This window comes from Stigmatopora nigra, chromosome 21, assembly GCF_051989575.1.
Source record: "Stigmatopora nigra isolate UIUO_SnigA chromosome 21, RoL_Snig_1.1, whole genome shotgun sequence".
Classification (NCBI taxonomy): Eukaryota; Metazoa; Chordata; class Actinopteri; order Syngnathiformes; family Syngnathidae; genus Stigmatopora; species Stigmatopora nigra.
This window is the reverse complement of record NC_135528.1, coordinates 9,655,513-9,678,271: the sequence shown is the minus strand read 5'-3', so window position 1 is coordinate 9,678,271 and position 22,759 is coordinate 9,655,513. Positions and strand designations below refer to the sequence as shown.

The 22,759-nt window shown below is 56.2% G+C and overlaps 3 protein-coding genes across 20 annotated transcripts in view; 1 reads left to right on the top strand and 2 right to left on the bottom strand.

Annotated features, from left to right (window-relative positions):
- The first annotated feature begins 301 nt into the window (after positions 1-301).
- On the top strand, positions 302-2,643 carry LOC144214582 (zinc finger protein 706). 2 transcript variants are annotated; one of them, XM_077743104.1, is made up of 4 exons: positions 302-448; positions 1,626-1,776; positions 1,852-1,965; positions 2,141-2,643. In XM_077743104.1, the coding sequence occupies exons 2-3, from the start codon at positions 1,642-1,644 to the stop codon at positions 1,945-1,947; spliced, it is 231 nt and encodes a 76-aa protein (XP_077599230.1). In that variant the 5' UTR covers positions 302-448; positions 1,626-1,641; the 3' UTR covers positions 1,948-1,965; positions 2,141-2,643. The 2 variants fall into 2 exon arrangements, with proteins under 2 accessions (XP_077599230.1, XP_077599231.1); XM_077743105.1 differs by having other exon boundaries at positions 409-520.
- bmp8a (bone morphogenetic protein 8a) lies at positions 2,207-6,948 on the bottom strand. Its single transcript, XM_077743094.1, has 9 exons — positions 5,934-6,948; positions 5,739-5,846; positions 5,210-5,678; positions 3,884-4,082; positions 3,636-3,784; positions 3,368-3,547; positions 3,212-3,294; positions 2,928-3,038; positions 2,207-2,845 (listed from the first exon to the last, which is right to left on the bottom strand). Exons 3-9 carry the CDS (start codon positions 5,622-5,624, stop codon positions 2,696-2,698), a joined length of 1,287 nt encoding a protein of 428 aa, XP_077599220.1. The 5' UTR covers positions 5,625-5,678; positions 5,739-5,846; positions 5,934-6,948; the 3' UTR covers positions 2,207-2,695.
- Positions 6,949-7,019: 71 nt separating this feature from the next.
- The window catches only part of macf1a (microtubule actin crosslinking factor 1a), a 61,403-nt gene continuing 45,663 nt past the window's right edge, over positions 7,020-22,759 (bottom strand). For 9 of the 17 annotated variants that reach the window (XM_077743057.1, XM_077743058.1, XM_077743059.1 and 6 more), the window contains 39 exons: positions 20,876-21,037; positions 20,633-20,803; positions 20,392-20,558; positions 19,802-19,961; positions 19,178-19,504; positions 18,728-18,812; positions 18,431-18,660; positions 18,160-18,366; positions 17,836-18,063; positions 17,535-17,753; positions 17,235-17,438; positions 16,349-16,574; positions 16,034-16,260; positions 15,818-15,940; positions 15,440-15,541; positions 15,268-15,369; positions 15,020-15,193; positions 14,792-14,947; positions 14,484-14,681; positions 14,285-14,413; positions 13,988-14,170; positions 13,758-13,913; positions 13,485-13,691; positions 13,278-13,397; positions 12,979-13,148; positions 12,726-12,885; positions 12,442-12,636; positions 12,058-12,330; positions 11,788-11,976; positions 11,584-11,695; positions 11,334-11,515; positions 11,104-11,266; positions 10,858-11,012; positions 10,707-10,781; positions 10,267-10,284; positions 9,366-9,483; positions 9,057-9,119; positions 8,815-8,847; positions 7,020-7,850 (listed from right to left, as the gene is read on the bottom strand). In XM_077743057.1, coding sequence (XP_077599183.1) covers positions 7,174-7,850; positions 8,815-8,847; positions 9,057-9,119; positions 9,366-9,483; positions 10,267-10,284; positions 10,707-10,781; positions 10,858-11,012; positions 11,104-11,266; positions 11,334-11,515; positions 11,584-11,695; positions 11,788-11,976; positions 12,058-12,330; positions 12,442-12,636; positions 12,726-12,885; positions 12,979-13,148; positions 13,278-13,397; positions 13,485-13,691; positions 13,758-13,913; positions 13,988-14,170; positions 14,285-14,413; positions 14,484-14,681; positions 14,792-14,947; positions 15,020-15,193; positions 15,268-15,369; positions 15,440-15,541; positions 15,818-15,940; positions 16,034-16,260; positions 16,349-16,574; positions 17,235-17,438; positions 17,535-17,753; positions 17,836-18,063; positions 18,160-18,366; positions 18,431-18,660; positions 18,728-18,812; positions 19,178-19,504; positions 19,802-19,961; positions 20,392-20,558; positions 20,633-20,803; positions 20,876-21,037 — 6,846 coding nt within the window. In that variant the 3' untranslated portion in view covers positions 7,020-7,173. The remainder of the gene's footprint in view (positions 7,851-8,814; positions 8,848-9,056; positions 9,120-9,365; positions 9,484-10,266; positions 10,285-10,706; positions 10,782-10,857; positions 11,013-11,103; positions 11,267-11,333; positions 11,516-11,583; positions 11,696-11,787; positions 11,977-12,057; positions 12,331-12,441; positions 12,637-12,725; positions 12,886-12,978; positions 13,149-13,277; positions 13,398-13,484; positions 13,692-13,757; positions 13,914-13,987; positions 14,171-14,284; positions 14,414-14,483; positions 14,682-14,791; positions 14,948-15,019; positions 15,194-15,267; positions 15,370-15,439; positions 15,542-15,817; positions 15,941-16,033; positions 16,261-16,348; positions 16,575-17,234; positions 17,439-17,534; positions 17,754-17,835; positions 18,064-18,159; positions 18,367-18,430; positions 18,661-18,727; positions 18,813-19,177; positions 19,505-19,801; positions 19,962-20,391; positions 20,559-20,632; positions 20,804-20,875; positions 21,038-22,759) is intronic. The other 8 variants (XM_077743063.1, XM_077743052.1, XM_077743050.1 and 5 more) reach the window with 7 other exon arrangements.

The window sequence follows — 22,759 nt, the reverse complement described above, 5'->3', positions numbered from 1 at the left end:
ACTATACTATGTCGTTTTTTTGCGATAAAAAGCCTTACTATACTATGTCGTTTTTTGCGATAAAAAGCCTTACTATACTATGTCGTTTTTTTGCGATTAAAAAGCCTTACTGTACTATGTCGTCTTTTGAAGTAAAAAGCCTCACTATACTATGTCGTTTTTTTGAAGTAAAAAGGCTTACTATACTATGTCGTTTTTTGAAGTAAAAAGCCTTACTATACTATGTCGTTTTTTGAAGTAAAAAGCCTTACTATATTTTGTCGTTTTTTTGCGATAAAAAGCCTTACTATACTATGTCGTTTTTTGAAGTAATGCCGTTTCTCTCCCGTGCAGAGGCGGCGATGTTTCCATCACATACACAAACCACGGTCTTGTCAACGTTGACGTATGTCCGGTGACGATTAAACACGAGAACGACAAAAGCCAGTGAACGTGCTACACCTCCAAGGTAATTGCCTAATTCTTCGTTAAGTTGTTAAAATACATCTTTCTGTTACGCCGGGTGTCACATTCGAGAGAGGTTCGTCGCTTTTCAACCATTTTGTCCATTTTAGGATTATTAGGTTTGTTATCTAAGTGAGCTAGCCTGTTAGCATGTTAGCGCTGAAGATTTAGAGGCCCGTCTTGTCAAGCTTCCCATTTTCCACTCTGTTTCACTTTCTGTGACTTACACTCATCAAAATGACACCGTGTTAGCGCTGAAGATTTAAAGGCCCGTCTTGTCAAGCTCCCTATTTTCCACTCGGTTTCACTTTCTGTGACTTACACTCATCAAAATGACACCGACACTCTTTTTGGCTAAGCTAACGTTAACTGCGGTGTGTAGAAACATGATTATGAAGCGTGTAGGTTGTCTTCAACGTGATGATCATAAATACATCGACACACGGACCCCATTAAAAGCACTGCATGGCACCAAAATATGGTCAGTGACGTTCTCATTGTATATCGAGGCAGAAATGAACACATAGGGGTGCACGAATACAGTTTATAACTATAATGCCCAAACTTAATTGCGTTAAATGCTTTACCACAAGCGTGCACGAATATAGTCCATACATAGAGAACAATTGTATTTGCAAAACATGATGACAAAAAACCCTAGTATACAACAAAAAAGCCTTACTATACCTAATCATATTTTAAAAGAAACAAGCCTTACCAAAGCGGTCCTCAAAGGGCCGCAGTGGGTGCAGGTTTTCATTCCAACTCAACAAGGATACATTTTGCAAGTGCAATCGGTTAATTAGAGCCAGGTGCGACTTATTTTAAAGACACCTGATTGGTTAAAATGCCGGCTCTGGATCGGTTGGAACAAAAACCAGGACCCACTGCGGCCCTATGTGGAACGGGTTTGAGACCACTGCTATACATGGTCCAAACCCGGAGCCTAACTATACATGGTAATTTTTTAAATTAATTCTAATGCCAAAACCTGCATCAAATTTAAGCTTTACCACCATCGTGCATGACTATTGTCCATAAATAGAGAATGGTTGTATTTGCAATGCATTATTACAAAAAAGCCTTAGTATACATGGTCTTTAAAAAAAAAAAAAAAGCTCTACTATACATGTTTTTTCTTTTTAAACAAATCATAATGCCAATTGGTGTTGTGTTTGCAGGTCGTATGTGAGGGCCATGGCTCGCGGGCAGCAAAAGATTCAGTCCCAGCAGAAGAACGCCAAGAAGGCCGCCGAGAAGAAGAAGGGGCAGGCTGCCGACCAGAAGACGGCGGCCAAGGTGGCGCTGGTGCACACTTGTCCCGTCTGCAGGGTACGTTACGTGCCCCGAATGTTCTGGCTTTGCATAGAGGGACCCCACGGGACTAAGAGAGGCCTTTTGTTGCAGACGCAGATGCCCGATCCAAAGACTTTCAAGCAACACTTTGAGAGCAAGCACCCCAAGTCCCCCATGCCCCCCGAGTTGGCCGACGTTCAGGCGTGAAGGAGCGCCGCCGAGGCGGTAAGAAGCCGCCGGATCCGTTGGAAGGGGGCGGAGGGTCACTCGGCGTTGTGTTTATTCAATTTGACGACTACTGTCGACGTTTGTGCCCGTTTTCATGATTGGTCCCTTGGACCAACGTCAACTGTTTTCACTCTTCAATTGAACTGATCATCTGACATCCCTTCTTTTGTAGGCACTGCTCGACGAGATGGATGGATGGAGGGAGGGAGAACATGAGATGGTGAAGAGGTGATGTGTGTGTGTGTGTGTGTGTGTGTGTGTGCAAGAGACAAAAAGGCCCACCAGCAGCACCATGTTTAGATAAAAGCATATTTATTGTGTACCATTGACATGCTTACTTTTATGTTTCTTTATTTGTAGCATTTGGACAGCCCCAACTCACACACACACACACACACATGTTTAAGGCTAAAATAAACCAGTAAATATTGGTTAGTGCTTAGCAAACGTAGCACAGCCTTCCTCTTCCTTTCACATGCGGCCGTCAGATCACCTCCCGGGACACGTTCTTATTTCGGAGACGTCGCTACCATTCTTAATTTTCCACAAGCACAAGTCGGTGCTGGGCGTGGCTTGAAAATGATCTTTAACTACAACAATGTTGTCTATTTTAGAATGTCCTGTGACCAAATACTGACACCTGTGTGTACCTTGTAATAAAAATGAAAGAAAAGAGTCCACCTCTTTTTCTTTGGCCCCGGTCGCTTGGAAGGGAAAGGGCAGCTTTTCATAGACATCCGCACGTTTTGACCACCATGTTGCGGTGTTTCTTCAAGATGACATTGTTGTTGTCGTCATAGAAGAGCACGGAGATGGGGCTCAGTTTGGTGGGAGCGCAGCAAGCCTTGGGCACCTCGTCTGGTTTCAACATGTGTACCTGGCCCACACAAACAAACATGTTCAACTAACTCGGCGCTGTCAAAAGTTCAGGTGGCCATTTGCTTTAGAAGAGGACTGACCACTTGCTGGATGAGAGCGTGGTTGGTGGCGTTCATGCAGGCGCCCAGCGGATAAAAGCACTCGCCGTCGCAGTAGTAGGCCGAGTAACCCGTCGGGGCCAGAACCCAGTCCTGGCTCGGAGACGGGAAGAAGACGGGTTGAGACAAAGTACAATTGGCTTCAACTGACAAAACACGCTTCAATCTCCACAAATGGATGATCAAATGTCAAAGTCTAGTCCCAATGCTTAAGTCTGTCCCTTTAAAAGGTGACTCAAATGTAAAGACGTGGCAAAAGAACATACCTTCCAGCCCAGGTCGCTGAAGCTGACGTAGAGTTCGTGTTTTTTGCACGGTTCGCCGCCGCCGCCGTCGACGGGACTTGGATCTGAGCCAGAAAAAGAGGGACCTTTAAAAAGGCGGGAAACGGAAGCCGCCGGCCCCACGTACGTGGACTCAACTGTGGACGCTGGGCACCGGGAGGTCGTATTTGGGCTTCTTCCGCCGGGGGTGCGTCTTGACGGCGCGGGGAGGCCGGCAGGGGATCTGGTTCTCCCGGAAGAAGGTCACCATGAAGGGCTGCTTGGCACGAGGACCCCGACGACCCACCAGGCCGATCCAGGCGGCCGACAGCGAGCGATCTGCACGGAAGGAAGGAAGGAAGGATGGAAAGGTGGCAATGGTCACCGCGGGGGGCCCCACTTCCCACGAGTGGATGGCGTCACCCACCTTCCTCGGTCTCCACGTAGAGGCGAATTCCCAGGTTGCTGCGGGGCTGCAGGAGCCAATGGTTGGAAGCCGAGGTCACGTCGAAGGCCAGCCAACCTTCCCGACCCGCCGCCACCGACTGCATGTCCAGCAAAACCAGCTCGGGCTCCCTGAAATGAGGAAAAGGGGTTGGAGAGGAGGCCGGTGAGCGGGCGGGCGGGCTTTAGACCTTTCGGCCGGCCGGCCGGGCTCCCCTTTCTCGTCCTCACATTTGCCTGCGTCGCTCGTCCTTGCGGATCTCGTAGACGGAGATGTGAAGGGTCCTGTTGGCCCGCTGCCCCAGCGTCAGCGCCTTGTAGATGCGGAACTCGGCCGCCGTCACCGTCTCGCCCCGAGGAAGCGGCGTCAGGTCGAAGCGGAACTCCTTCCAGTAGGGCCGAGGGTGCGTCAGGTCGCGCTCTTGCTCCACTGGCCACCAAAAACATCACAAAAAATAACATCATAAAGTCAAGTGGTTTCAAAAGGTGCCTTTTTTTTAGACCAGGGTTAGACATAGTATAGTAAGGCTGTTTACTTCAAAAAACGACATAGTATAGTAAGGCTTTTAAAAACGACATAGTATAGTAAGGCTTTTTCTTCAAAAAAAAAAATGACATAGTATAGTAAGGCTTTTCATACCAAAAAAACGACATAGTATAGTAAGGCTTTTTATCGCAAAAAAACGACATAGTATAGTAAGGCTTTTTAAATTGAATTGAATTTTTTCTTCATGGCTTTAAGGTGCCGACGTCGATGGAGGCGCAAAAAGGAAGATAGTCAGCCTATCAAGATGTTGAGTGGAATTTGGACAAAGCCCACGAGGACGGTAATTAGAGAGCGTTTGTGGCGCACGCCACGGCAGCTGCTGTGCGCACGCACGCCACTAATTGCAGGCCCGCCTTGTACTCGGAGTCTATTTTTATGTTTTTTTTTTTTTTTTCCACCCCCTCCGCGGCCATATATTTTCATCTGGCTGGACGCTGCTGACTTTACTGCCGGAGCGTGTCGTGTGCGCTCTTTGATCGAGTGGGAGGACGAGAGATGGGAGGGAGGGAGGGAGGGAGGGAGAGAGATTTGGAATGGGATGGCCAGATGGGAGGTCGGCAGGTGAGGAGCATCAAGTACTCAAACGGACGGACGCAATCTGCAACATCAAATGTTGTTGTTTTTTTTTCTCCGTTTTTTTTCCTTTAGCGTGGAGTGATAAATTCCAGGGCGTGCTTGCTTCCCTAAACACTCCAAGGGGGAGTTGAAAGGAAAAGCCGTCATTACTTTGCGGTGGGAAGGAAGGAAGGGAAAGGCCACTCCAGAAGGGCATGCTAATATTTATTCTGGGAAGGAAAGATAGCGAGCGAGCGAGCGAGCCGCCATCCGTGCGCCGGCCCACTGACTGACTTTTCTCCTAGGTTTTGCCCTTCCGCCTTTTTTTTTTTGCCATGTCTCCTACCTTTTGCCCTTTTCTAGCGTGTTCATCAGTGCCAATCATAACATTTGGGCTCCAATTTGACAACTCGACGCAGCCTACTTAGTTTAACGGAAATAAAAAAGGGACTCACCCAAGTTGACGAAGCTCATGACGGTGTCGGCCTCGCTGACCACGGCGCCGAGGGCGGGCGTCGCCGGCAGCGTCGCCGGCAGCGGCGACGGGCGTCTGACGGCCGCTCTGCGATCTCCTCCGGGTGGAGGCGCCGCCGGCGGCATGCCTCGGTCGTCGTCGGCCGCCACGGCGCGGTAGAGGTCCAGCATGAAGAGCGGGGCCGAGGAGGGCGGACGCAGAGGCGGGTGTGGCCTGGGCCGGCCCGGCAGACCCAGGATGGACAAGATCTCCTTCTGCATCTCCTTCTTCTCGCGGCCACTCAGCCGGCGGAAGCTGGAATGCAACGCCGCCTGGGCCGGCGGCGGCGGCAGGAGCAGGAGAAGCGGCAGCAGGAGCAGCGCCGGCGGCCAGAGGAGCGCCGGCTTCTCAGCCATCCCGCTCCTCCTTCTCCTCCTCCTGGTTTTCTTCTCCTTCTTCTTGCTGTTCCCCTGCAAAGAGTCAAGCCAAATGTGACCGCCTGCCTTTTCATCTCCCGGGGGCTCACTCACCTCTCCAAGTTTGTCCCAGCTCTCTTGCTCGCCGTCCACCTTGTGTCTTTAGTCGTCCATGGCCGCCCGCCCTTCTTCTGGCCTCTGCAATCTTCCCGCTCGTGGGCTCTGTGGAAAAATGACAAGAAAAGCACCAGTTGGAGGCCCAAAATAACGTGAAAGAAAGCCGGCCGAAAGAAAGATCCAAATATTTACCGATAGTAAAATCTCCTTCCCGGAGGAGCCTCTTCTGTGTCGAGCACGTTCCTCTGTGGGGCTCCGGTCCGGTCCGGTCTGGTCCGGTCCGGTCCGGTGTGGGTATCCGCCGCCGGCTCCCCCTCTGGCTGGCTGTAAGACGAGGTGGGCCGCTGACCACGGAGCGGCTCCTCCGCCGGCGTCTGAGCTGAAACTCCCAGCGGGCCGGCCGGAGGTCTTGCTCCAGTCGCATTCCGCCCACAAGATTGGTGGTTGTGTCCCGCCCTTGGCGGGGAGGGGGAAGGACTTGTTCTCTCCGCCTCTTTCTGAGCCTTTCCACTTCAGAGAAGAGAGCAGGGCCGTGAGTGACATCATGGCAAAAAGGCTCAAAAGTGGCCCTACTTTGTTTGACTTGACATTTTACATCTGGAGCTGGATCTTTAGAAAAAAAAAACATCTCACAGCTTAAAATAGGCACAAACAATTAAATCTGTTTAAAAAAAAGGCCTAACGGCGGCTATTACGGCTACTGGGGGGGGGGGGGGGGTCTAATTGCCTATTTGATTGGAGCAAATTTTGGATGCATTAAAAGGCGCTGAATACTGACCGGGATGACCTACATTTGTCCACAAAATGCAGACAGACTTGTTTTTTTTTTTTACTGCAAGCATCATTTTAATAGAAAAACAAACAAAAAGGTTGATAGTTTTAGTTGTGGTTACTTCATTTGACAGGCAATTTCCCCCGCCGGCGTGCACGCAGCATTGTGTGAGAGAGGCAATAAATAAATACAAATTCATTAGATACGTACGTCTATCATTTTCCTCCTGACAAACGTCCGCCGCCGCTCTCTTAGCGTGATCGGTCGCCGGACAAACGCATGTACAAGCCCACTTTAGAATTAAATATTAGATTTTTTTTTTCAAGATCAAAAAGTCGGATTATAAATTAACAGAAGTAACATGATCCCGTTTTGTAACAGGCGGGAAAAGTCAAAGCAACGTCGGGCGGGCAAAATGCACGCCCTCGTTCTCCCGTTACCGGGTGGACTTGCTCCGTCCGCCGCCATTCTTTTCCTGTCCGTTAGAGAGCACGTCCTTTCTGCATTGGCGCCGTCTCCGTAACGCCATTCCGAGGACGGAAAACTTTCCAAAGCGCACTTGGCCCAGCGTTCCTCCATTTGGGGGTGGGGGGGTTGCCAAAGGAAAAGGGCAACCCCCAGGATCCACTTGTTTTTTTTTGCACGATGTCAAGAAAGTCCTTATTTCCTGCCGGAAGCTGACGTCTTTGGACTCGGGGTCTTCTTGGCCATGGTGGGGATCTTGGAAGGCTTGGACCCCCCTCCGGGCCTCCGCGGGGTGTCGGAGGCGTCGGAGCAGACGGAGCGCGAGTCCCGCGACTCCGAGGCGTCCGACGCGTCGCTCCCTCGCCGGCTGCCGGCGCGACCGCCGGCTCGCTTGGGATCTGCGGCGGGAGGACAACATTCGCGGTGAGTCGGCGTGTCCGTCTCGGGTGGGTCACGCCGCTGGCCGGCGCCCCATTTACCCGTCCGTTTCCCGCCGTTTTCTCCCGTCAACGAGCCGCGACTGGAGTGGAAGGGGGGGCGCTTGAGCTTGGAACCCGACGACGCTCCCTGCGGGAAAATGTCATCGTTCGGGATACATTTGAAAGAAAAAAAAAATGGGTGAAAAGGCCAATTGGCATTGGTAGAGGTCAGAGGTCGGACGGCACTCACCCTGGAGGAGGAGGTGGGCGTGGCCGGCGCCGAGGCGCCGCTGTGCGAGGCCGACGCGGAGGACGAGGAGCGGGTGGGCGAGGCGTTGCGGGAGCCCGGCTTGGAGCGGCGCCCCCGCGAGCGGAAGGCGCACACGCCCTGCGGCGGCGTCCCCTCGGGGAGGATGAACTTCTCCCGCAGCTCCAGGTTGGTGCGCCCGCGCGCTGGAAAAGGAAATGCCACGTCAAGCCGCTAAACGCTGCTAAAGGCCGCTAAACGCCGCTAAACGGCGCTAAACGGCGCTAAACGGCGCTAAACGGCGCTAAACGGCGCTAAACGCCGCTAAACGGCGCTAAACGGCGCTTTGGCTAGTCCAATCCGTCCCCTTCATCGCCAATGGGTTCAATGTGGTAAATGATTTCAGGTCAACAGTCAATAGCCATTGGCAAAATGAGGGCAATAATAACAGAAAGCTTTAGAAAAAGTCATCCAATTACCAAAGCAGAATGAATGATGGACTGGTTCATGTCAGGCGGCAAACAATGACAACCCTTCGGGACAAGCTCAAGATGCAAACTTTTTCTTTGAAACCCTAACTAAAGTCGGCCGACACCATCAAAAACATTAAAGTGCGCAAATGCGGCAGCAGCAACAACAACAACAGCGAGCGAGCGAGGCCGACAACGACGACGACGACGACAACAAGCGACGGAGAATCGTCGCGACCAAATTAGAATCAAGTGCAATGACAGCAAAGATGAGTGACAAAGGCTCAAGATGCATGAAGAAAGCAGCGGGACAGCCATTAGCCGTTAGCCTAGCTTAACTTAGGTGACCGGTGAAGAGCACAAGTTGGACAAGGTGTCTTTTCTAGCCAAGGGATTTGAGCATACATCCTTCCAACAGCCAAGCAGCCCATTCATGACCGGATCAGCTCACGTGGCGGCGCCGCACAACGGGCATCTTTTCGGAGAATACTCTCATAACGTGGACACCTTGCACTGGCGCTACAAGCTACAATTGGCCTTTTTCCCTCCTCGCTGATGGAAATGGCAAAAAGGCAGCTCGCCGGGCAACGGCAATCTTCCCGGCAAGCGAGCCCGCCTTACATTCAGCCCAGTGGAGCCAGATGGAGGAGAGTGAGTAGGGAGAGGAGAGGAAAGGAAAACTCGATAGATAGATAGATACCTCTGCAGCAGAAATAGCCCGGGGTGACTGCCACTGAGAGACACGGGAGACAGACAGACACAAAGATAGCGTGAAAACTAAAGTCCCCTCTCCACAAAGACGCACGGGAGTACACGCAAGGGGGAAAAGTGCATTAGTGGCGGCGTCGGCAACGTTAAGGGGAGAGAGAGAGAGAGACGGACGGACGGACGGACGGACGGAGAGCCCATAAGAAAGAAAGCCCACGGAAAAAAAAGTCCAACCTAAACCAGATGAGATGGAGCTACTGGAGTCGGAGCCAAACATCTTAAGTCCGGGATGTTGAACTGGAGGAAGAAAGTGGGAGGGAAAGGAGAGAGAGAGAGAGAAAAAGAGGGAGGGACGGAGGGAGGGACGCAGGGAGGGAGGAAGGGAGGAGCATGCATCATGCACTACTTCTTGCTCAGTAAGTAGAAACCAGTTCTCAGTTTAGAAGGCTCAACTTTTTCACATTTACCAAAGAAACCAGCGTCAAATGCATTGATTGACTCGCCAGGCAACATTTGTTTTGGGGTTTTTTTTTCCGCACTTACCTCGACACGGGTCGTTCTTGACCAGGAACTCGTCCAGGGCCATCCAGCCGCCGCCCACTCGCACCATGACCGTACTGCGCAGGATGCGCACCAGGCGCAACTGCTGCGAGTCGCCAAACTGCGCCAAACAGAGAAAAAGGCTGTCAAAACGGCGTGCAGGGGGGGCGGAGCCTCGCCGGCGCCCGGCCATGCAGGCAAGCGTGCACTCATTTTTAAAGAGTTTTTTTTAGCCACCAAAAGCCATCCCAGCATCTTCGATCGGTCCCTTTTTTAGCAGGCAGCCCATAAAGCAACAAAAAAAAAAAAAAAATGGAAGCGGTGCCATGCGTCAATTCATAAAATGAATCAAACAAGTCTGTGTGTGTGTGTGTGTGTGTGTGTCAACATCTTACCAGAGTGGTCTCCTCATATCATTGGAAAAAAAATGTGTCTAAAAAGTGTGAAATTGTTAAAACTCAAGAGAAAAAGAATGAAATTCTTCCCAATTGTTGTAACTATTCAAATGATCAAATCACATGAAAATGGACTCGTTTGAAAAAGTCTGAATTTAGTGGTTGAGTGAATACTATTCAAATGGATTAGACGCTGCCCCGCATTTTTTTTCCCATCCAATAATGGAGGGCACCAAAGAAAGACTGGAGCCCATTTCTTCACCGGCGTCAGTCCAAAGCACACAAAACAGCCAAGGGATTAAAACACACACAAGAAGAGGCGGCGGGGCGCCCAAACCCGCTTCCCACCACACTTGAGCGTTGCCAATTCAACCGGGAAATGGCAAACCGGGCCGTGCTTTCTGGGAGGGGGCGGAAAAAGGAGCCATCTGGTGGTGGGGAAGCAGATTTCAGGCGCCCCCCCCCCCACACACACAAAATAAGGGCAGCATCAGAAGCCACCAAGTTACCTGGTTTCCGAGGAAGAACTACAAAAAAATCCGGCAGTGGCCACGCACGCAAACACGGTGGACGAGGAAGGAAAGAGAGGAAGAAATACGTGACCGTCCAAATAGCGCCACAAAAAACAATCAAACAATACACCGTCATTCATGGCTAATATCGCTGATATCCATTGACATATCTATTTTTTTAGATAACATTAGAGTAGTGCTAAAGTTAGCTTTGTGTTTCTGTAGTTCTTTTTAATCCTTATAAGCCTGGCGGGCCATGCTAAATCAGAAACTAAATTAAAAATAGATTAGCCAGATATTTTGTTTGTTCATAAATGGCCGACAAAGCCAACGTTGGGATCGCAGGACAATCGAGACCGACGGCCGTCGCTAACGGATCGTTCCAGTGTAAATGTCGCCGCCCACCCCCCCCAAAAAGTCAAGTGTCTTGGACTCACCCGGTACTTGTTCTCCCCTATTTGCTCCACTTGGAACCTTTTGGCACATTTACACTGCGCCACCTGACGAGTCACCTGCCAGAAGCCGGGACAAGAGACAAAGGTCAGGGGTCGGCGTCGGACGGCCGTCCGGCACGCCGCGTCGCCTCACCTCGTCCTCGATCTTGTCGGCGTCGGTGGTGGGTCGGTAAGCGTCCTTGTTGGGGTGCAGGGCGGCCACAAATTCGTAGTAGTCGATGTAGCCGTCGCCGTCGCGGTCAAAGATGTCCGCCACCGCCGTCATCTCCAGTCTGCTGGTGGGGAACTCTGGAGAATAAAAGCCCAGAGTCAAAGGGGGGCGGGGATGGATCATTTTTGAAAAGGGCAAGCCCCGCCCGGTGAGTGTCGGCGGACGTACTGGACGCCAGGATGCCGTCAATGAACTCCTGGCGCGTGATCTTCCCGTCCTGGTCCTTGTCGATGCGTCGGAAGAAGTCCATGACGCGCGACTTTTTGTGGTTCATCCATCGCATGTACTTTTTCCGCCACACGTCAAAGTCAAAGTTGGCAAATTCTTTGAGCTGCGGCGAGTCATCGGGCAAAATCAAAACCCACTTCAAAGGACACCTGTGTGCTGGCCACGCCTACCTCCTCCAGCCTATCCAGGGCGTCGTTGAGCTTTCGCTGGCGCTCCAGCGCCAGCAGCCAAACTTGCTGCCAGCGGGCGCACAGCTGGTTGAGTCGCGGGTTGCTCCCCTGGACTTGCACTAGGTGTTGTTGTTGCTGCTGCTGATGAGGATGATGAGGATAGTGGTGCTGATGCTGCCGCCCTGAAAAAAAACACCATGACTTAGTAATCATTGGACCACCAAAACAAAACAACAAATGAGCTACTCACGTCCTCCCCTTCTCTCCGCCAGGCTGCTGGGAGGCTCGGCGGGTTTCCTCTTGTAACTTTTGGTCACTTTGTCCACGTCCGGCTGCTTCCTGGTCATCTCCTCCATGAAGGTCTGACGCGGGCGGACAGAAGAAAGACGGTGGCGGGGGGGCCGGACGAGACGGCGGCCACCGGCATTTCCGGCACCCGGAGGAGGAGTCCGACCTGATGTTCCGCGATGAGACCTTTGACCTGGGGGATGTCCTGAGGGAGGGGGTCGGCGTCCCTCTGCGCCAGGGTGGCCTCGGCGCATTGCAGCCAAGTCAGAAGCTCCTCCAGCAGGTTGGCGTTGTTGAGCACTTCGCTCAACGCCGCCTCCAGGCGCTGCTCGTGTTGCTTGGCCCACGTCAGCACCTGCGCACACGGACAGGGATGGTTGAAAAACTAAAATAAATACAGGCAAAATATGGAGAAGGACCTGAGCCTTCCACTCACCTCCTCAAAGCGCGCCCGGATGATGGTGATCCAGTGCTTGACGGTGGTGACGGAGTCCGGGTGGCACAGGGCCAGGATGGCCTGGCCCATGCCCGCCGCCCGGTTGACCTCCAGCCGCTTCTCCTCCACGGTGGCCATGAATTGTCGGTGGGCGCGCAGCAGCCCCTGGAGGGTCTCCGCCTCCTCCGGGAGGACGCCGCGGAAGCGCAGGCTCTGCTCGGCCTCCGACAGCCACTCCAGCAGCATCTGGATGGCCGCCCGGAACTCCTCGGCCTGCCGCCACACGTGTGGGTGGGTTGGCGTTGGCGGCGTCGGCGGCGTTGGCGGCGGCATTGGCGGCGGCGGCGGTTGCCTTTCTTGGCCGTGGCCGTCGGGCGGGCTCACCTGTTTGAGCGCCACCTGCAGGCGCGTCTGCTTGGTGACGGAGAGCGCGCACACCGTCTCCCAGCGGTTGCTGAGCTCCTGCAGCTGAACTTGGACCCACGCCGTGTCGTCGCGGCCCGTCTCCATCAGGTCTCGGGCCGAGCGCTTCAGGGCCTGAACGCTGCCCGTCCTCTTGCCCATTTCTTTCTGGAAGGCCTGCGCAGGAGGACGAGGACCACGATTGGGCACAGACAAAAACGGTGAGCCCCGCGATGGACTCCGTTCCAAGTGGGCCGGGTGGATACCTTGTGCGAGTCCATCAGGTTGGAAACCAGGTCCAGGTCGCCGTGCACGGGCAGATCTTCCGCCAACTGCGGCTCCACCCGGTAAAGCCAGTCCACCAGGGCCTGGAGGGCCTCGGCGAACTGACCCGAGAAGAGCAGGGCCTCCTCCAGCTTGTGTTGCCTGGCGACGCACAAGGTGTCGGACGTCAAGCCCAATGTTGTGTCCCCATCCGCCTCGCGGGATGGCACGAGGTCCCGTCTCCGGTCTCTTCACCTTTCCACGCTTTTCCCGCAGACGGTGTCCCACTTGTCCCGGACTTCGCCCACCAGGTGATCCAACTTTTGCCCGTCGGCCGGCAGCTGAGCTTTGTCGCGCATGGCCCGGCCCGAGCGCACGGTGGTGTCGTAGACCGGCTGCTTGGAGCCCAGCGCCTTCTGGAATTCCTGCCCGTCGGAAAGGGGGAGGTGAGGATGGCCGTGAGGATGGACGTGAGGACGGACGTGAGGACGGACGCGAGGACGGACGTGAGGACGGACGCGAGGACGGACGCGAGGACCAGACCATTCCCGTACCTTGTGCTTGGCGAGCTGCACTTTGATCCTGTCCGGTTGGTTGGGGATCTCCATCTCCGAGTCCAGCCGGTTCTCGGCCTCCTCCAGCCAATCCGTCAACTTCCTCCAGGCCTCGTGGAACTATTTGGTCCAAGATGGGTACGCAAATATGAAAAAGAAGAGGCTCCCAAAATAGTGGAGCCACATTCCACACATTACTTCTGCTACCTGCTTGGCCCGTTTGCGGGCCTCGTCCAGGTGGCGCCCGCGGTCCAGTGACCGCTGAACCAGCTTGTCCCAGCGGGCCTGAACGCTCAGCAGCAGGTTCTTGATGAGGACCACGTCCTGCTTGAGGCTGGCGAAGCGCAGCTGGGAGCCCGACTTCTCCAGGGCCAGAACGCGCTCGCGGTGGGCGTTCACCTCGTTGACGAAAACCTGGGGGCAGAGATTGGGGCGTGAGCGTGGGCCGCGGGCTCCGCCGGTCCCGCCGGTCCCGCCTACCTTGTGCTCGTCGATCTGGAAGAGAACCGTGTCCAGGAGGAGGCTGGGGGGCTGCGCCGTGTTGAGCGTCTGCTCCGCCTGCGTCAGCCAGTTGATGGTTTCCTGCAGCGAGCTCTGGAAGTCGCTGGCCAGGGCCACGGCTTCTTCCAGCTTGGCCTGAAGGAGACCACCGAGACGGACGGTGGAAGCGGGCGGGGCGCCGCGTCGGGGACGGACGGCTTGGTCCTTACCCGCCGGTCGTCCATCTTGCCGTTGAGGCCCTCCCACTTGCTCTGCAGCACGGCCAAGTTCTGCCGGGTCTGGGCGGTTCCCGCCGCGGCCTCGTCTCCGCCGCGCGCCAGGAGCATGGACTCCCCCGCGTCCAGGAGGCGCCGGTACTGCTCGCTCCGTTGCGTCAGCTGCCCTTGGAGCTCCTGCCGGGAAACGGAAGGCGCCGCCGGGTTTGGGAAGATGCTCCGGTTGAGGAAAACGGAGACCGACGGACGGACGGTCGGTCGGTCGGTGGGGGGGAAGGAAAGGTCGCCCACCGTGTGCTGCTCCAGCTGCTCCCGGGCCGTCTCGGGGAGGCCGCCGGTGGGCTTGGCCGCCGAGAGCTGGCCGTCCGTTCGTCTCATCCACTGGAGGAACTCCTCCAGTTCGCCGTGGAAGCCCTCGGCCTAGGAGCGAGGGGGAGACGGACGGGTGGGTCCGAGCCCCGGAGCCGGGCCGGCCTCTCCCGGGCGTTACCTGTTGCAGGGCGGCCTCCAGAAGCTTCTGCCTGTCCTGCGTCTTGAGCAGGAGGTTCTGCCAGCTGCGGTTGAGTTGCTCCAGCTGCTCCCCCAGCTGGCCGGCCTCGTCTCCGGCCGAAGACTCCAGCAGCTCGCCGGCCGCCGCGTTGACCGCCTCCACCGTGGCGTGGTGAGACAGCACGTCGTTGCGCAGGACCTGGAAAGCGGAAAGAAGGGTGAGGGCCGGCGGAAGACGGGTGGCGACGGGTGGCGACGGGTGGCGACGGGTGGCGACGGGTGGCGGCGCGCTCTGGCCGGTCCACGTACGTGATGCTTGGCCAGCTCGATCTCGATGGCCTTGGGGTCCGAGCTGACGGCCCGTTGGGCGTCCAGCGTGGCGTAGGTGTGGCTCAGCCAGGCCTGCAGCTCGGACAGGGCGTGCTGGAACTGACCCAGGGCCAGCAGGGCGCCTTCCAGTTTGTGCTGCCAGGGCGGGAAAGAAAGGAAGGACGGCTTTTTTTAGGCGGCACGGAGGTGGACGGACGTGGACTCTACCTGTCTCTGGGTGATCTTGTCCCCCAGGTTTTCCCAGAGGTGACGCAGCTCGGTCAGCGGCTCCCGGATCATATCCCGATCCGTCTGGTCCGAGACCTTCTTCAGCATGAGCTCTCCCTGGTGACACAGCTTCTCCATGTCGATCTGCTGCTGGTACACGTCCACCTTGTATCGCTGTGGCGGCGCAAAGAAAAGTCAGCCGCTTGGCGAGTTGCCGCGCTTCCTCCGTGCACCCATTTGGTCCCAACCTTGAGCTCCTCAATCTGGTGCTTGACCGTCCCCAAGTCGGTGCCCACGGGGGACATTTCACACAGTTTGATGACCGCGTTGTCCAAGTAGTCGAACATGGACTGCAAAAGAGGCCTGGTTATCACATCTCGCCAAGCCGGCCGGGCGTCCTCTCCGCCACGACGCAATCACCTGCAGCGCATCTTGGTACTGCACGGAGGCGCTCATGGCTTGGTCCAGCCTCTCCATCCGCTCTCGCCACGTCCTGTTCAGGCTTTCCCACGCGCCGTTCATCTGAAGAATCGGAGAAAAATGGGAAGGCGCTCACCACTCTGTACGCTGTTCTGTCTATAGGTGTTGCGTCGCCATTTGTGCCATTTTGACCGGCTGTCACGATTTTCATGTTTTTCGGGGCCATCACCGACCGCGATGTATTCCTACTCATTTCACCCTTAAAAAATGTGATTTTTTTTCTTCCAAAAACAAATGTATGCTGTACTGTCAATATTTCGCCTTCTATGCCCTAAAAAAAAAAAAAGAGAAGATCCATCTCTCAGCGATGTCCTTTACCTCGTCGATGGTCTTCTTGACTTCGGGTTTCTCCGTTTCGCCGCAGGCAAAGATGAGGTCGGCACCGAGGGTCCTGACAAACTCCAGCTCCTCCCTCAGACCGTCCGTCTCCGCCTTGATGGCCTGTAGGGGCGGCGGGGCGGGGGACGGTCAATCGGAGACGGGAAGCGGCGGCGGCGGCGGCGGCGGCTCCTCTTTGGCGGTTTGCTCCCCAACCTGGGCGGCCTCCATCTGCTGCTTGATGAGCGAGGGGTCCACGCCGGGGTCCTCCAGCTCCTTGACCATGTCCTGCGAATCGCGCAGCGTGGCCAGCAGGGCCGCCACGTCGGCCCAGAACTTGCCGGCCAGCTCCAGCACGTGATTGAGTTTGCCCTCGCGTTCCTCGGCCCGTTGGCGGATTTCGTCCCACAGCGAGCGCAGGCGCAGCAGGCGGGAGCGGACGGCTGCCGGGGGGGGGGGGGACGCGCCGTCCGTTAGGAGGACGGACGGGGCTCGCGCCGGGCGGGCTACGGGGACGGCGGGCTCACGCACCTTGGGCGGCCGGGTCGTCGGGGGCCGCCCGGCCCACCAGCTCCTCCCCCCGGGCGCAGAGGGCCGAGAAGCCCGGCAGCAGTTTGTCCAGTTCCAGGCCCTGAGCCCGGTGATCCGACAGCTGCTCGCGGATCTTGTCCACCTCGGCCGCCACCGCCGGAGGCTGACGCAGGCGCTGGACGGCGGCCTCCAGGGTCTCCAGCAGGGGGTCCATCTTGTCGTGGAACTGCGGGGAGGGGGCGCCAAGACAACATTGGACCTTCATTTAATATAGACGGCAATTGAAAAAAGAACAACGCTTCAATGTTGGCATTTTCCACCACTGAAATTTGAGTTGATTAGCTTTTACATTGAAGGAATTGCCGGCCGCCTTTGGAAGAACCGTATTCAACTCTTTTCTTTGGCATGAAATATGACTTTGAAACATAACCCTCCTTCCTTCCGTCATTGAAATATTCAACGTTCAATATCAGGCATGAATCAAGTCCACCCAAACCTGGGCCAGGAGGAAGCCATCCATCTTACCTCCACCAGCTGGGTGACGGACAGACGGACGGACCGACGGAAGGCGGTGAGCAGTGACCATGGACAAAGTGGAGGTGGTTTTGGTGGTGGTGGCGGCGGCGGCGGTGACACACACAAAAGCCACCAGACAAAAAGGGATGAGTTGGAGACGGACAATTAGAAGGAAGGAAGGAAGGAAAGTTAAGAAGAGGACACGGACGGACGGTGGAGATGGATGGAGGAGGGTGGAGAAACAACACATCTCATTAGATCTGACACATGCCAAAAAAACACCCCAAAATGGACAGCAAGTGGTAACACGCCACCAAAAGTTTGCCCTCCCTCTCGCCCTCCGTCAACACGCAAAAGACGGGGGTCCTACCTGAGCAGATTGCGAAACGGCGTCGTCCAAGGAGGCGGCGCGACTCCTGACTTCTTCTTTGATGGCCAGGTAGCGGCGCTCGGCCTCGCCGTAGCGCCGCGTCACCGGCGGGCCCTCCGTCGCGCTCAGCTCGGCCAGCGAGGGCCCGATCTTCAACAGCTTGTCCACGTGCGGCTTGTGCTCGGCGATGGATTCTCGCAGGAGCTGAGGGGGGGCGGGGCGGGGAGTATTTTGCCAAAGGGTCAGTGGCCGTCCGGCCAAGGTGGGCCAAGGTCGGCGGAAAGCGGCTCTGCGGCATACCCTCATCTGATCCTGCTGCAGGCGGAGGGCGTCGGCGTCGATGGCGGGCGGCGCCAGCTGCCCGATGAGGTTCTCCGTCTCGCCCAGCCACGGCTCCAGCTCCTCGTGGGTCTCCCAGAAGCGGGCCACCAGCACCTGAGCCCGCTCCAGGGCCGCCAAGCGCTCGCCGTGGCTCCGGTTGACGGCGTGGTAGCGGGCGCTCAGGGAGTCCGTCTTGGCCTGGGGGGGGGGGGGATGGATAGGACGGTCGGGTACCAAGGGGACGGGACGGCAATGGTGGTGGGGCGCCACGCCGCCTCACCGTCAGCGCGTCCTTCTGGGCGTGGCCGCACGTCTCCAGGATGTCGTCCCTGGTGGCCAGCAGCTGGTCCACGGCGTCCTTGTGGCGAATGATGTCGATGTTGAAGGCCTTCTGGACCTGCAGCTGGGCCACCGTCACGTCGGGTTCCAGACTCAGGGGGCCCAGGGACGTCAGCTTGCGTTCCGTCTCGCTCAGCCAGGCCAGCTCGCCGTCCACCGCCTCCTCGTACTGAAAGGCGCTGGCGTCACGGGCCGTTGGGGACGGCTCCGCGACGGGGCGGGGACCACGACGGGACGGCTCCACGACAAGAGCGCATTGCCTTACCTGCTGCGACCTCTGGATGGCGGCCTGCACCAGCTGTACCCGCCGGGCGATGGTGTCGTCCGCCTGTCGGTAGCGCTGGTTGGCCTCGGCGACCAGTCGGTCCAGGCCTTCGCGGGCTGGCCAGGGCACCAGGTCCAGCAGGGCGCCGCCCACCTCGTTAAGGGTGTCCAGCACCAGCCGCTTCTCGGCCGACACCTTTTTCAACTCCTGCCGGGGAAGCGTCAAAAAGGAGCTGGCGCTTTTACAATGAAAGGCCAATTTGCCGGCCCACCTTCTGCCGCTCCCGATAGGCCGGCGAGGAGGCGTCGGGCTCGGTGGCGTTGAGCTCGGCTTCCGCCTCGTCCAGCCACCCGTTGATGTCGCGGTGGGCGCTGGCCAAGCGCGTGGCCAGCTGAAGCGCCTGCTCCAGGGTGCGCAGGGCTTTTCCGCTGGCCGCCGTCATCTCGCCGTAGCGAGACTTGATGCCGTCCAGCTTCTCCTGGATCAGGAGGACCTCCTCGCCTGAGGAGACAATATGCCAGGGGGTGAAACGGAACCGGCGGCCGCGGGAAGAAGCGGCGAGCCCCACCCGTGGTCTGCTTGAGTAAAGCTTGTCCGTTCTTGATGGCCTGGTCCACCGTTTTCTTGCGGCTTATGATTTCCTCGTTCAGGCACTGCAAGACACGGGGACAAAGTTAAGCCGCGTTGAAGGGGAGAAAGACAGATTTCTTCTTGCTTTTTAGTTCCATTCAAATGGAGCAATTCTACATATAAATAAGGATTTTTGGGGCTTTGTTGTTGTGATACTGCTAACGACCGCTAGTGGGAGCAAGGCAATGTACTGCTAACAGATTGCAAATTATTCTGCATACTTTAGATGACGAAATGAAATATATCACACAAAAAAAGGATATCTGGCACATTATATGACGACGAACCTGAATAAAATATAGCACGGCGGGCACTTTTTAGTCTTTGTGATTTTTTTTTTTTTTTTTTTTTGGTAAAGCAGCCAAATAGTATTTTGCAGCAGTCATACCAGGGCGTGTTTGTGGTCCTGGGCCAGCGCGTCCGCTCCGTAATGTCGGACGGACACCGGGGCCAGCCGCTGGGCCACCTCGGCCAACCAGTTGAGCACCTCCACCTCGTCCTCGCCAAAGAGCCGGGCGTTGGCCAGCGCCTGCTCCAGCAGCGCCGCCCGCCCGGCGCAGCGCTCCCAGAGCTGGGCGTGGCCCGAGCGCAACGCCTCCACCCGCTCGCCCAGCCAATGGCGGTCCGACGCGCAACTCAGCGCCGCCAGCGATTGGCTGAGGGAGCCCAGGCGGATCACCTCGGACCCGCGGGCAGAAACGTCGTCTTGGACGGCCTGCCGTGGTGGGTGTGCCAGTGCGTGTGTGCCAGTGTGTGCCAGTGCGTGTTGGGTGGAATGGAAAAGAGAACAAAAGATGGAGACAAACTTAGACAAAATAAGCATGCTGGTGGTAAATCATAAAAGAGGACAATGAAAAATCATCATTTCACAACACAAAAGGTCAAACAATGAATGGATTTCTGAGTCACTGGCTTTGTGTCTTTCAAATGTGGCCCAATAGTTTTTTTTGTGTGCTAATCCCGCCCCAATTGGAGGAACATTTTGGAACTAAGGAGACTTGTGGCCACTGACCTTGTGCTTGGCGATCTGCTGGCTGATCTTGGCCGTCTGGGTCCCCATGGGCTCGGCGGCGCTCAGGCGCCTCTCGGTGGCGCTCAGCCACTCGCCCAGCGGTTCCAGGGCCTGGTGGAAGTGGAGCGCCAACACCTGAAGCTCCTCCAGCTGCCCCTGCCTGGTGCCGCATAAAAACAACCAGAGTTGCTGGTGACCAGAAGAAGAAAAAAAAATGGCCTTTCTCCAGGCCAAATATTTTGAAAAAAAAAAAAAAAACTGAGCGGCTGAATCTTCAAAAGGGCCGCTTCAAAGAGCTGCTTGCGTGCTTGTCCTCAAACTTTTGCCACGCTACGCCCGCCCGCTCGCCCGCCCGCACCCACGCGGAGCCCAAAATAAACAAGCTTGGCAAAGGAATGCCTCTCTTCCGTCTGAAAAGAAAAATGGCTTAACAATCCAGCAAAGAAACACGGGCCACAACTAACTCGGGGACGAGCTCGGCTCCAAACGACCCCCGTTTCCGAGTCGATCCAAGCCACCCACGTGCTGCCTGTCCGTTCCACCCGGCCGGGAAATGTTGCTCTTGTCGCGTGCTGAGAAAACGGCCTTACCTGGAGGCGGCCTTGTCCAGGAGCTGCTTCCACCTCTCGGCCAGAACGCGCAGTTGCGTCCGGATCTTCTCTCCGTCTTGGGCGTCGGCGGCGGCGGCGATGCGCCGGCCCTCGGCGCCGATCATCTCCACCGTGGGCCTCCGGTCGTCCAGCAGCCTTTGGAGCAGCTATTTCCAGAAGAAGACAAAAAAAGAAGCTCTCTTAGATTGCGGAGAGGAGAGGAAAATGTACCGGAACTCACCTTCTGCTCTTGAATCTGCGCCTTGACCACCCGGTATTCGGCCGAGGGCGGCTTCTGATTGGCCACCAGCTCCTCGGTGTCGCTCAGCCAGCTCAGCAGCGGCTCCAGGGCGTCCTGGAACTTCCCGCAATGCAACAGCGCCTCCTGCAGCCGGGCGGTCCTCTCGGCCACCTTTGGAAGGAAGGGGGGGGGGGGGGGGGTTAGGCGTGGCCGGAGCCGACCGACCGACCGACCGGGGCTTACCCTCTTGTTGAGGGAGTTCCATCTCTGGTTGGTGGCGTCCAGGTGGTGCTCCAGGCCCCGCGTGTCCGTGTTCCTGGCGGCGCTCTGGATCAGACCCTGGCCCACGGCGTTGACTTGCTGCAGCTTGGCCCGGACGCCGTCCACCTGCTGTCGCTCCAGAGCCTGCGGGAACAGAGACGACGAGTGCTCGTACCTGGCCGGAAAGCCGACGAGTGCTCGTACCTGGCCGGAAAGCCGGCCGCCGATACGGGAGGCGCTCACGCCATCCGCCGGCCACTTGGCCCCGCCCTACGCACACCCTCCGCTCCACTGGTGGACTTCTCTGGCACACAAGCGGCGTTGTGGAAAATGTCGCACATACTCGTCATATTTGCTTTCCCCGGCTAGAGAAAGCCACGCGCCGACCTGCCGCTAACCTCCCCGCTGGCCAATTTGATTTATTTTTTTGGTCGGCGCTAGGAAAAGGGCCGAGCTCACCTTTACGTTACGTGAAATCATCCGGCCAACTACGGCTCGGAGACAACAATTCCACTTCTTTTGTGTCAAAGTCCCTGGTGGATAAAGACAGGAAGCCATTGTGCCTGGGCAAATTCAAATCAATTGCACTTTTTTTTCCAGCGCCGTCCACCGACGGCGTCTGTTTATCTTCGGGTTTCTTTTTTTTCCCTCCTTTCTGACGGCTTCCTGCCCCCGGCTCACTTCCCGCCCCCGGCTCACTTCCCGCCCCCGGCTCACTTCCCGCCCCCGGCTCACTTCCCGCCTTTCGGGCGTCCATCTTTGACTTCCTGCCCAGCCAGGAAAACAAGCCGTCGCCGGGACGACGTGACGTGACGGCGATAAGGAAACTCGAGTCAAAGCTATGTTGAAGAAAATACAAGTCGGGAAGAGCTCCATTCTAAAATGAAAGCGGCAGATCAAACTAGGGCCTTCCTTTGGTGCGTTCATTCGCCTTGAATTATCACATGAATGGTGGCTGGCGGCGGCGGTGAGCGCATGAAAGCTTCACTTGGAAACACCTGTTCTTCAAAACCATGCCATATTATTGTGAAGAACAAAAGAAGAGGGATTGAGCTTCCTCCATTGAATTTGTCTCGTTTGCGAGGGAGGCGCACGCACGCACGCACGCCAAAATGTCCCTTTAAATGAGCATCAGACCTCCTGGCTATGCTATTTGCTCTTATCTGGCTATCGAGAGCCAGCGGGGAAGGCCAGAAGACACCTTGTGTCGTCACCTTTGCTCAAACACACCCGGCCGGGCAAGAAACTACAAAGATTGTCCATCCGGAACGGTCGCCGTTCCCCGACCGAGAAGGCGAGAAGGACAAACAAAAAGTTTCTGTGGGGAGATTCAGAGCGACATCTGGTAACAGCACAAAAAAAAATAACAAGCGGCACATCATTTTTCAATAAAGAATTTCCCCAAAAGGACCAGATGATTTGAAATTCAGCCAAGCAAAGGCACTTTGGAAGCTAGCGCAAAGAGCCCGCTGCTAACAAGCAGGCTGCCACTTTCCATAGGCCACAGAAATAACTCGATGGCTCACACACTTGCCCCCGCAAATGTAGATTAGCGCTGACCTCCCACCTAAATGCCCAGCCCAAATACCCACACGCAAGTGTCGGGCATCACATTGCAAACATTTCAAGTGGTCGCACTCACCGAGCGAGCGAGCAAGCCACCCACGGCTAGTAGGAAAAAGAAAAGCCAAGCCTACCTCTTGGCCTCTTTCCGAGTCACCGTATTCTTCCACCGATTGGCCTTCGGACGGAGGGAGCGGGGAAGCCCCCGGGGACGCGTCCTCCGGAGGGTGGCCTCGGGTCCGAGCCAAGAGACTCGGGAGCGGGCCCGGCTCCGGTGGGTCCCGGGACGGCCCGTCGCCAGTG

Excerpts from the sequence above, each read along its gene's own strand:
- LOC144214582 (XM_077743104.1), top strand. The coding sequence starts at position 1,642 with ATGGCTCGCGGGCAGCAAAAGATTCAGTCCCAGCAGAAGAACGCCAAG. Across the intron at positions 1,777-1,851 it reads ACACTTGTCCCGTCTGCAGG|ACGCAGATGCCCGATCCAAA; the intron begins GTACGTTACGTG and ends CTTTTGTTGCAG.
- bmp8a (XM_077743094.1), bottom strand. The coding sequence starts at position 5,624 with ATGGCTGAGAAGCCGGCGCTCCTCTGGCCGCCGGCGCTGCTCCTGCTG. Across the intron at positions 3,785-3,883 it reads GACGAGCGACGCAGGCAAAT|GGAGCCCGAGCTGGTTTTGC; the intron begins GTGAGGACGAGA and ends TCCTCATTTCAG. Across the intron at positions 3,548-3,635 it reads CTACGTGGAGACCGAGGAAG|ATCGCTCGCTGTCGGCCGCC; the intron begins GTGGGTGACGCC and ends CCTTCCGTGCAG.